The sequence below is a fragment of the Bufo bufo genome, chromosome 5 (assembly GCF_905171765.1).
Source record: "Bufo bufo chromosome 5, aBufBuf1.1, whole genome shotgun sequence".
Classification (NCBI taxonomy): domain Eukaryota; kingdom Metazoa; phylum Chordata; class Amphibia; order Anura; family Bufonidae; genus Bufo; species Bufo bufo.
This window is the reverse complement of record NC_053393.1, coordinates 119,028,347-119,041,192: the sequence shown is the minus strand read 5'-3', so window position 1 is coordinate 119,041,192 and position 12,846 is coordinate 119,028,347. Positions and strand designations below refer to the sequence as shown.

Genomic DNA, 12,846 nt, shown 5'->3' with positions numbered 1-12,846 from the left:
GAGGAATATGACGAATACATTCGTCATATTCGCTAATTCTACCAAGCCAACCATAGTAAACCAGGTCCAAGTTGAAATCGCAATTCGATTATTTCAAGTTATAATAATCGAATTTCGATTTTAACTTAGCACTGCTATATTCCATATTTGTTAATTCTAGCCTAATATGGAATATAGCAGTGCTAAGTTGAAATCGCAATTCGATTATTATAACTTGAATTAATCGAATTGCTATTTCAACTTGGACCTGGTTTACTATGGTTGGCTTGGTAGAATTAGCGAATATGACGAATGTATTCGTCATATTCCTCAAAACGAAGATAACAAAGTATTCTACATCTTCGTTTTAGCTACCTATTCGTCAACTTCGCTAATTCTAGCAATCAAATAGGAAGGTTGACTATAGAGACAGCTGTGTTTAATTCGCTATGCGATTATATTACTTTGCTTTTTTTTTAATTTTTATAAATAGAATCATTATAATAATCAAGTATTTAATTATTCAATAAAAATAAAAAAAGCAAAGTAATATAATCGCATAGCGAATTAAACTTAGCTGTCTCTATAGTCAACTTTCCTATTTAATTGCTAGAATTAGCGAAGTTGATGAATCGGTAGCTAAAACGAAGATGTAAAATACTTTGTTATCTTCGTTTTGAGGAATATGACGAATACATTCGTCATATTCGCTAATTCTACCAAGCCAACCATAGTAAACCAGGTCCAAGTTGAAATCGCAATTCGATTAATTCAAGTTATAATAATCGAATTGCGATTTCAACTTAGCACTGCTATATTCCATATTAGGCTAGAATTAACGAATATGGAATATAGCAGTGCTAAGTTGAAATCTCAATTCGATTATTATAACTTGAATTAATCGAATTGCGATTTCAACGTAATTCTCAAATCCGACAGTACATTCTAGTATGGAGACATTCCCATGGTGATGAGCACGGAAGTCGTCAGAATCCGCAACGGGCACTGACTGGAGCAGCCAGGAAGCCAGGAATCCTAAGGACAGGTAAGAACTACTTTTGGGAAGTGGGAAAGAAAAAAATATAACAATAAAAAAAAAAAAGAATATTCGAAATATTGAATTTATAGCACTATATTCGAAATATTCACGAATTATCGAAGTGCCGATATTCGCAAAAAAAAAATCGATATTCGAATATTCGCGCTCAACACTACTGCACACATATGTTGAGTAGAAGGTGGCCCAGTCCTTGAACCTGTCTGTGTCTGGTACAGTTCATGGCAGTGCCAACTTGTGGAGCTATAACTAAGGTCAAGGACAATATATGTCCTTTATTGTCCACTGGGTAAACATGGTTTCTGCTCAGGCACACCAGAAACTAGTGATGAGCGGCATAGGCAATATTTGAATTCACAATATTTCGCGAATTTTTGCCCGAATATTCGCCATAAATTCACAAATTCGAGAATTTGTGATCTCCAGTCATTATTTACTTGATTGCAAAAATGGGCAACGTAATATATTCGCAATAAAAATTTGAATTCAATTAGAATATTTGTGATCAACACTAAGGGGTAGGCAACTTTCCTATTGGTTGCTAGGGATGTTGCTAAGTGCCGATATTCGCAATAAATTCATGATAAATTCACGATTAGAATATTTGCAATCAACACTATTCGCGAATACGAATATATACCACTATATTCAAAATATTTGCAAAATCTCGAAGTGGTGATATTCGCGATTAAAATTCGCAATTCAAATATCGCGCTCAACACTACCAGCAACTAGGGTAGGTGATGGCAATACCGCCTTTACATTCTCAAGCTGTGATTCCAATGTCAATGTCCTCCTCTGCCTGTTCATCCTCCACCTTGTCTTCAGGCTCCACTGTAGGCAAAATTCTGAGTGGTCCTCAAGCATACCACCTATGCAATGCATGGCGGTGTCACGCTGTTCTGCACCTAGCCAACCGGGCGAATGAAGTCATACCGGGTGAGGAACTGCTCTGCGTCATCAACCAAGAAATCTAATCCTGGCTGTCTGCAAATGAAGATTGGAACCATGGTCATCAATAATGGGAAGAACATTCTGTCAGAGTTGCGTCAAGGAGGGCTGACCCATGCGCCATTTGCATGGTGCATATCTTTATTCGCCCTGAAGTCTTCCACCCAACTGCAAGATGTCTTGAAAATGGCCAGGAAACTGCATGCACTTTAGCTACTCTTCCAATGCAAATCATGCCATCCTTGAGCGGAAAAGGCAGAATAGTGTTCCCCAACATTGCCTCATATGCAAAGTTTCCACATGTTGGAACGCCACATGTTGGACGACTATATGAGCAGCTGAAGGTCGTGAACGGTTTCTTGATGATGTAGGTGGACCCTGTGTAACTTCGACAGTAGCCAGAAAGAGAAGTCATCTTTCAACATAAAATGTAGAGAGATTAAACTTTATAAAGATGAATCAGGTGTGGATCAGCCAGAATTCCACACACCAGTGCCTGATGCATCACACTATATCATTGTGGCAGGAATGCTCTGACTGAAGTGTGCTACTGCAACGTGCCGGTCCCAGGGGAGACCGCATGAGGTTCACGGTCGGCAGAAGGGTACAACAGTTCTTCGGGTACTCACGGTTAGCAGATGCCTCCCTGAGCCAGCAGTGCAGTGAAGGGGAGAACAGCACTAGATTCTCCAGGGCACACTCTATTACAGGGGACACCAGCCAGGTGGTGATCGAGGTGCCCTTGATGGTGATTGAATTTTCTGGGTGCTTGTGCGGCTGGGCCTCTGACTTAGGTAATGTTGTGATGCCAGCACCTTGGTGGTTCAAAATGATGAGAGTGGTGGTAGTATGGAGATAGAAGAACGAGGCAGGGTTTGAATCCAACTCAGAACTTTACTGTAACCAGGATCTTGACAACAGTTTTCAGTTAATAAACAGTCTTTTGTGAACATATAGGTGGAATGTGATAAATCCCAGTAACAGGCTGTATATGTGGCTATCTCTCAGGCTACCCGTAGGAAGTTGTACTCACTGGTATTCAGCTCTTTGCCTTGCTTCAGTCTCAGTAGAGGTAGTTCAAGTCCTTGTCTTCTACACACAAGTGATGCAATAGATGGCCTATCTGTCCTTGAAGTAATGGTGAGGCTGCCGGAAGCTAATAAACCACCTAATTACAAAGGCGCCTAAAGCCTAGAATAATGGCTATTGTCCTTCCTTTGTCTTTCCACAATAAACTTAGTAAAATCCACTTGGCACTCTGGAAGAGTAGACGGTAGAATAAGACTTCACCTCTGCCTATTTTCCTGGCTTGACACTAAGACCATGAATTGACTCCTCTGGGCCGTGGAGCCCAAGAAAGAGCTGAGAGGAAGGGGTCCTCTCCTTCCCCCTTGCCCCTCACTCCTTCTCCTCCTGCTTCCACACTCTAACTCCAACTCCCTAAATCTCACCAACTAACTAACTAGGCCTGAACTGTGGTATATATACTCTGGTGCTATCCCCATCTAGTGGTGGAATGTGTGGAATGCACCTAAAAGCCTGGTAACAGGGATTATACACAAGAATGAAATACAGCATGATACAACATATGACATAACAAGATTTTGCAGTGCCCATGTACACTAGTGGGACACTGCACTACCACACCAGAACATTATGAAAAATGGCCCTTTACTTCTGGCCAGGTGCTTCAGCCACTTGTTGCTACCTGCCTGATGCCACACACCTGCTGCTTCTGCTGCCATCTTCTCCTACTGTCACCATCTTGTGCTGGTACTGCCACTAATGTTGCCCCTACCTCCCCACTCTATGACACTCTATGACTAGCCAATATGTTGACTCCTTATGCTGTTGCCACCATCACGACTCTGTGACTGGGCCACTATTTTGACTCCTCATGCTGATGCCACCCTCACCACTCTGTGACTGGGCCACTATGTTGACTCCTCTTACTGTTGCTAACCTCACCACTCTGTGATGGGGCCACTAGTGTCCTTGTTTGGACTTGTTGACATCACTGTTTATTTTACCCTTCTTCTGATCTATCAGAAGAACCGAAAAATGAAAAACACAATGAATCCTGTCTTTAGAACATCCATAAGACCTCGATCACATGGTCAGTATTTTGCATCAGGATTTATTCATGATTTGGAAGCCAAAAGCAGGAGTGGGTCAAAAACACAAAATACATGCAAATATTTCCTTCACCTGTCATCTCTGTTTTGGACCCACTCCTGTTTTTGCCTTACAAATACTGATCAAATACTGATGCAAAAAACTGACCAAAAACTGACTGTGTGATAGGGGCCATTAAAGTCCTGCATGCAGGAATTTTTCATCTGAATAAAACCAATTTCAGAGGCAAATGGCCAAAACTCATGCAAATGGAGCATGAGGCCTCTATCACACAGTCAGTATTATGCATCTGGATTTGATCATGATTTGGAATCCAAGAGCAGGAGTGCAAATCCAAAGAAGAGATGCAAATATTTCCATAACGGTTTTGGACCCACTCCTGTTTTTGCCTTACCAATACTGATCAATTACTGACCAAATACTGACCGTGTGAAGGCAGATGCCCAAAAGACAATCAGAAGAAGGTCAAAAGAAACAGTGATGCCAACACAAACTTACTGCTGACACCCTCTCCACTCTGTCATGGGCCACTACTTGTATCATTGACTAAAAGAACAGGTTATATAATCAGCAGACGGTGTAAAATGAGACAACTCTTTCAGACTGTAGTAGAATCTTGGGCCACTGCACGGTTCAGTACATTATACCTGATGCTAACTTTGACCTGTAAGGCTGAGTTCACACTTCTGTTATTTGTTCAGTTAATTTGAGCAGTTACTGTATGGTGATCCAAAATCAGGAGCCAATCCTTCTCTCAGATAAGGTATTATGAAAAGATCTGCAACTGTTCTGTGTTTTCAACCCATAACTAACCAAATACTGTAAGTGTAGTGTGAACTGAGCCTAATAGTGACGCCTGTCACCTGTTTGTGATACTGACACACAGTAACTGTATCAAAAGAGAGGACTAGTAATACATGTTGCTGCAATGCACAGTGATATGCCAAGATATACTCTCCCTGCACACCAGGATATACTGTAGATGATTTAGCATGCTTCATGCCAAATCAGTTTGTAACAAAGCAACTTTTGGGGAAAAATGTGGTGAAGCATCCAAATCGAATTTTTGAAAACTTTGCTCATCTCTAACCCCATCACTGCAAGGCACCAGTGCTAACCACTTTGCTATTGTGCTGCCCAAATCTATGAGTCAAATATGTTATGGCATGGCCATATTTACTACTAGTTGTCATTAATATTAATATTTTTATTATTATTTTTTTTAATAATGTAATGGAAATTGCTAATTTTAAATGTCTGGCTGTAAAATTGTTTAAGAATCATATTTATTTTCTAAAACATATATGGCAAACATTATAGTGGAGCTTAGGCCGGTCACAAGAGGATTGTGTTTTACTGTGATTCTTGTTCTTCACCCTGCTGTGCAGGGATGCAACCAAAAGGAAAGCAACACAATCACTTTCCGCTTCATTTCTTACAAAAACACCAATTAGGGCAAAAAATGCTTCCAGACTGGTAGGATTAAACGCTTCCCAGGTACTGTGCTGGCCTTCAACAGCAGTCTATGGAAGACCATTACTAGTAAAGATTCATCCAAGCTAATCTAAGCTGAAATACTTCATTCCAAAAACCCCATATGCGCTGTGTCGTTTCTATAAAGGACAAGATGCAAGGCTCTGTGAGATCCCTGAAGATATCTAGAGAGCTGTCTACTTTCTCTTGATCCTTATACAAAATAATGTCTCTGGAGATACTATCATGCACTATACCTCGCTCCTTCTTTTAGGCCTATCAAATTTACGTAATCGGTCTCTTATTAGGAAGATTTCAGTGAACGGTTGACAATGATGTACAGTAGTGCTTCGCGGGGATGACGTCTGGAGAAAATGATTCGGCTGCACCACCACACAAAACCAATTAGAGAACTATTTTCTACGACAGGTCAGGAATTTTACATTGTTTCTCATGGAAAGATGTGCTTTTTAATTTCTTTATTAAGATGACATCCATGTCCCTTGAGACTTCTCACAATGACAATCATTTGCTCATCCCATTGGAAAGTACCATCAGCAAAAATCGTATCACCGGTCTGGGGTGATGCCAGGACCTCTATGCATCGTTCCACATTTTCCAAATGAACTAGTTTGGAGACTGATAATTAAAGTAATATCTATTGATCAAAGTTGTTGACAGGGCCAACATCAAAAATAAGAAACCGCTGAAGAATTATATAAGCAAACTATACTGTATGGTATTTAGGGTTATTATTTAGTCTTAAACATATCTCTTTAAGCTTTTTCAATCCACCTGACCTTCGAGCCTTTGATATCCGTGAAAAGTATTTGAGATGCTTTTAAAATGGATGAAAAATAAAAATGACAAATGAAAATAAAAAATCTAAGTTAATCTTTGATCAAAAATTTTTAAAACAAAATTAAAAGCTCGGATTTCTGTTTGTGATTTGATTTTATATAGTACGCACAATAGTGTATTCAATTATTAAATTGGATCATCATTGGGATCTTACAGTATTAAATAATTCCTAGTGTAAATATCTATATCAAATGTAGAATTGAAATTACCGATTACAAATCAACCACTACATAATAACAATTCAAATTTTACATATTTCTCATACTTTTTCACTGTGGATCTGTTATTTACAGCGTAGCCATGATATACCTATGTCTACGCACATTTAAATTTACATCTGATGTCATTCAAAAAATATTTCTTACCTGCGAGATAGATTGTAAAGATGTCCCCATGTTTCTCTTGCTGAGAGATCAGGAATTTTAAAGGATCTTTACTGAACTGGTAAGCCGATCCTAACAATGGGATCCATCCATTTTCCAAAGGGGGTTCTCCTGCTTTCCTAAAAGTCATAAATATATGATTTGACTGAGTGTTCTTTTTATTATTATTATTATTATTATTTTACAATCTATCTACATAAATTCCATTTAAGAATGTGAAGATCCAGAGGTGTAAGGGTACTTTCACACTAGCACAGGAGCTCAATACCGAAAAAAAACTGATCAGTTTTATCCTAATGCATTATGAATAGAGAGCATTCTGTTCAGGATGCATCAGTTCAGTCCCTCAGAGAATATACCGCAGAATGCTGCAGTTTTCTCTCCGGCCAAAAATCCTGAACACTTGCCGGAATGCCTGATCCGGCATTAATTACCAGTGAAATGTATTAGTGCCGTATCCGGCATTAAGTGTTCCAGCAAAACGAATCCGGTTTCAGACCTTAAAAATGAAAAGAAAATAAAAAATACCGGATCCGTTTTTCAGGATGACAATGGAGAGACAGATACGGTATTTCAATGCATTTGTCAGACGGATCCGCATCTGGATCCGTCTGACAAATGCCATCAGTTTGCATCAGGATTGCGGGAATCCTCTGTCACAAGTGTGAAAGTACCCTTATAGATAAGATACATAATAGCATGTTCAGTTGTTTCTTATATGGAAGTATGTATATCTTACAGTCAAAAAGAAACAATATAATTTTTTTTTACGTGTTTGAATCACAGTAATTTTGCAGAACTGAATAAGTCGAAAAGTCTGTTCTCCTGGCAGCCAGGCTTTTAGCATGTCAAAGTAAACTGCATGATAAGACAATCTTAATGGATTGAGATAATTAGGACTCATAGAAGTGTATCTCCTTAATAGGGGATGTGTAATCAGTCTCATGCAGCACTGTACCAAGGTTCATCTCACTGTATATACACTATTCTGATCTATTGTACAGATTAATGACACCACGCGAAGCTTAGCAATACAAATTACATGTTTCTGTATGTAGGTCTTCTGTCATATTTGAAGAATGAAATTCCTTTTTTTTCTTATTACAGCTGTTTAGCTGGTAGAATCGGATTTAAAGTCAGTAAAACAGAACATGTCTATTTTAGAAAGGATTAATACAAATATTCAAACAGAATACATCCCATCTGTGAAGGTGACTTACACTACACGAAGAACAAACCATTTTGATTAATCGCAAGATATTTACTAGCCAGGATGTAATCAAAGAACAGAAGATCACCAGCTTACCACTATCATGCCCTCCTAGAAATTTGTGGCATTACATTAACTCTTTGATCTCTAATGAAAATCATAACTTGCAAAAACCAACAAGGTCCTCATGTGAAGCATGTATTGTTCTTGAATGAATGTCTGATAATGTTCAACGTCTACAGAAAGCGACAGAGCTTTGACAATTTTACAAAATAACACAATATAAAATAATAAGCTATTTTATTCACTGGGAAGTTATGGTCAATGCTAAATAATTTCATACGTGCAAAAAGTGCGACTAAAACAAAATGAGTGATATCTGTAAGAAATAATCCAACTGAAGAGTAAAATACCACGAGTCACAACTCATCAAAGTTATTTCTCCTCCACTTTCTATTTGGCTACCAAGCTTTAGCAATGGGCTCATTACTGGTTGCTGGTTTGGACAAAAGGTAAAATTGTGACACATATTTAGATAGGCTTTTTTGTCATATTCTAATTTAATGCATCTAATTTCACCCTCTATGCTCTGTCATTCGGTCAAAACCTGTATACTTCACAGCATTTCCGCGGGGTAAGGAAGACGCAGCTCAGAAATCCAGGGGAAAATTAACTTAATGCTCAGAGTCTGTGGACTCAAATCACGGAGACGGAAGGGTCATCGTTTGCATCAGATATGGTTAACTCAAAACTGATAAGCTCAACACCGTAAAACACCATGTCACTGCATCAATCTATGCCTCCCAAAGGAAAGTAGCATTTCATGCATTTTCCATAAAAAAAAAAGAGATACACTCATAAATCAGTAAAGCAATATTACAAAAGATTTATCAACAAATGCCTGTGCAGGCAATTCTTCCAACTGAGGCTCACGGAGCACACTGTGTGAGATGACACATCAACTACATAAATGAGCCATCAATACAAGTAAAAGGAGCTAATTATAAATGAGGTCACATGGAAGAAAAAGCAGAGTCAGTAGATGGCGCGTATCTGAGGAATCACTGATCTTTCACTCAATATGTGCATATTAAATAGTATACAAAAAAGGTAGTAGTAGAATTTGAAGTCATTTTGTGAAACAAATGATTTATTGTTATTTCCAATTGCTTAATTAGTACCAACATAATCAGCAGCAGCGTCAGTTTGTCACCAATGGGCCTTAAACATATACTAAGACCAATTTCATTCATTCACTTAGTTGAAAACTGCTGTATGGGATGGAAAACCAAGAAACACGGGGAGAACCTACAAATATGAAAATACATAAATATGCATGTATAGATTTATGTATACATTAATACAATGAGAAACAAATACTGCAATAATTAATTTATAAAAGTATACCATTTTATTTAAAATAGGGTATTTTGTTAAGCCCAATTATCATAGAAAGCAATTTTATAAATAGCTCCTATATAGCTAGGGAATCCATTTATAGTGTATTGCTACTGTGAGGGAAAGATGTTATTTGCTAGAATAATAGTAAATTTAAAGAATTAGGATAACCATATGACAGCTGTAATGTTTTCTTGATAGGCCTAGATAAAAATGGCCACAAAACTGCATTGCGCTTATCAGTGTAATGTGTGATGCTCTGACAGAGTCAGTCATCTCCCTAGTAAAAGGGATCGGTCTGAGCGGAAAACTCAAGCAATGCTGTTGGCTGTGCTAAAAGTTAAGAGCCAATACAGGAAGTAGAATACATGGAAGGATTTCAAAAATCAGATCCAGAGAACCATAAAACCCCCCCACTTAATATATGATAAAAATTAACCCCGTCCCAACATGCCCTGTACATTTACAGCAAGAAGTAAGTTCCCGAATTCCGCAATATATGTATGGTGCAGAGATTTGGCTGGCACAGAAGGTGTGCTGACAATGGGCTCACTGTTCACACTGGCATATGCTGGATGCAACATATTGGGCACTGAAATGGCATATCTGTGTAAAAATTGCTATTTTCACTTTGCACCATCTGCTGTACATTCATATTTGCAAAACACCTGTGGAGTCAAAATGCTCAAAATGCACACTACACCCCATGATTAATTCTGTGAGGGGTGTGGTTTCTAAAATGTGGTCACTTCTTCGGAGTTTTTTTTTTTATTTCTCCTCAGAGCCTCCGTAGTTGTCGACCAGCGCTATATAAATCAACAAACTAGGCCTCAAATACACATGGGGCTTTTTCTCTTCTGAATCCCGTAGTGTGCCCAAACAGCAGTTTGGGACCACATAGTTATTTTTTTTCATGCTGGGGAAAAGTTATGTAACAAAATTTGGGGCGCTTTTTTTCCCTAATAACACTTGTGAAAATGAAATACTTGAGGCTACATATAATTGAAGGTATTGAATTGGGGTAGCACCATCCTGGTCGGTACAGCACACCTCTTTCTTAGGTGAGTCCTTGTTTTCTTTGGCTCCAAACGGCATTGGATGCAGGTGTTTTTTGATACCTCATTATTATTGCGGATTGCCTCCATTTGGACATCTCAGCACTTGCATGCAATCCCTTTTCCCTTAAGCCATGCAGCCATTTTTTGATCTTAGACTTACCGAATACTTGCTATATATTTTTCTCTAAATACACTATTCTCTAACAGTTGGTTATTATACCATATTTGGATATATTCAGTATCATTAATTGTTACATTTTTCTATTTGATACGTGTGCAGCGCCAGGATGGCGTTCTCTTTGCTACTCTCCTTCACTTTTTACGGCATATTATTAATTCATTTCATATTTTAATCATGTTTCAATAAGAATTATACTTTTATATACGGTACTATGAGCTCTGTTCTTTGTTTTTTACATATAATTGAAGTAGAATGTCATTTATAATTTCATGTCCTAAAATTCTAGGAAACACCTGTAGGGTCAAGCCAACCACTATATCCCTAGATCAATTCCTTGAATGGTTTATTTAAAAAAAAATTGGTAATTTTGGGGGGTTTTACACTGTACTTGTAGGTCAGGTACTCTACAAATGTGACATGGAGCTTGAGAACCATTCTGGCAAAATCTGCTCTCCAAAAGCTAAATGGTGCTCCTTCCCTTATGAGCCCTGCAGTGTGCCCATATGGCAGTTTACCAGCACATATCAGGTCTTGTCATATTCAGAAGAAAATGGGTAACCAATTGTGGGGCACTTTTCTCCTGTTTTCCCTTGTGAAGGTGAAAACTGTGGGACTAAAGCACCATTTTTTAAAGAAAATGTAATTTTTTACATTTAATTTATTACTGACATAGACATCAACAACCACACAGAATGGACAGGACATAAAAAATATTATTTACACATTATTCGTACATTATCCTGGAGAAAAAATAAATAGAGGAAAAAAAGAAACTCTCAAAAGAGTCAGTAGGCAGCTAAAGTCATACCTAAGTCTTCCTATTTCAAGTGAATGGGCTGAGCCCTCCCATTGAAGTGAATAGGATGGCGGAGTTGTAATAACACTGCTCACCGCTGCAATGTTGATAGCAAGCAGGAAAAAAAAGAAGAGAATACAGCGCTCGTATGTGATTGACAGGGGGTGTTGGCAGTTGGGCCCCCACCGATCTCATGTTGATAACCTATTCTGAGTTCATCAATAAAACAAAAGCGAACAACCCCCTTAAAAACACAAAAATCCAAATTTACAAAGTTTCTAATTTTCCAAATTATCTGTAATTTTTTATTTGTTTTTACAAATAAAGGTAAAACAAATGCAGGATTTCAAGTTCAGTCATCATTTTTGGTCACTTTGACCACAACCACCACTATACTTTCAGGGAGTGGTGATCTCCTACCCATATTAGTTGGTGAAGGCAGCTATGATTAAAGGCTACCCCTTCTACAGCAGAGGAAACTCGGATTTAGGGTGCATTCACACGACCGTAAGTGTTTTGCAGTCCGCGGACTGCACATGGCCAGCGCTATATAGAGAATGCCTAAGATTGCTCTATCTTTTTTGCGGGGCCACAGAATGGAACAACGGATGCGGACAGCACACAGTGTGCTGTCCGCATCTTTTGCGGCCCCATTGAAATAAATGGGTCCGCACCTGTTCCGCAAATTTGTGGAACGGATGCGGATCCATTTATACGGTCTGTTTAAACCCCTTGATCACTACTTAATACAACATTATCAATTGTGTAATGATCACCAAATCAGTTTATAGTGGCAGTCCGGGGCCAAAGTAAAGTCCCTAGAGATTTTATGTAAGTGGGGCTGGCCTCAGCATTTGGGTAAATCAATCAACTTGTGAGAAAAGGGTCTTTTTCTCAGAATTTGTGTGTCTTTAGTCTCACTTAAACTATACAGCATGGGGAACTACCCATTTCTATTTCCAGTGTAGTGTACATTTTCCTGCGGAAGACATTGGGTGGGGGGATGTCTCCATATATTTAATTATAATGTATATTCTTCTAGTACCTGGCTAGAATGCAAACTCAGAAACAGACCCCGTCATTGTACCCCTCAGATGCCGCGTTCATACATAATCGCGGCATCCGAGTGTAATTTCACACTGTTTTAACAATAAAAATACAATTACATCAAACTTACCGCCTCTATTTGCTCGTGACGGGGCGGCCGCCGCCATGATGTAATCTCGCGCCGTACGGCAGCCCGTCCCAAGCAAATGGGGTAAGTTTGAATTTTTTTGTTTTTTTTTAGACATTTTCAAGTTAAATCGATTCGCTGACATGGAGCACAAGGAAACTCGGCTTCTAGGCAAATCGATTTTACCCT

At 38.7% G+C, this 12,846-nt stretch overlaps 1 protein-coding gene across 1 annotated transcript in view; it reads right to left on the bottom strand.

Moving 5' to 3' along the window:
* Nucleotides 1–12,846, bottom strand: part of LOC121001040 (cytochrome P450 7B1) — a 303,677-nt gene that overhangs the window by 124,535 nt on the left and 166,296 nt on the right. Inside the window, exon 2 of the mRNA XM_040431923.1 lies at nt 6,823–6,959. Within this exon, the coding sequence (XP_040287857.1) occupies nt 6,823–6,959 (137 nt within the window). The remainder of the gene's footprint in view (nt 1–6,822; nt 6,960–12,846) is intronic.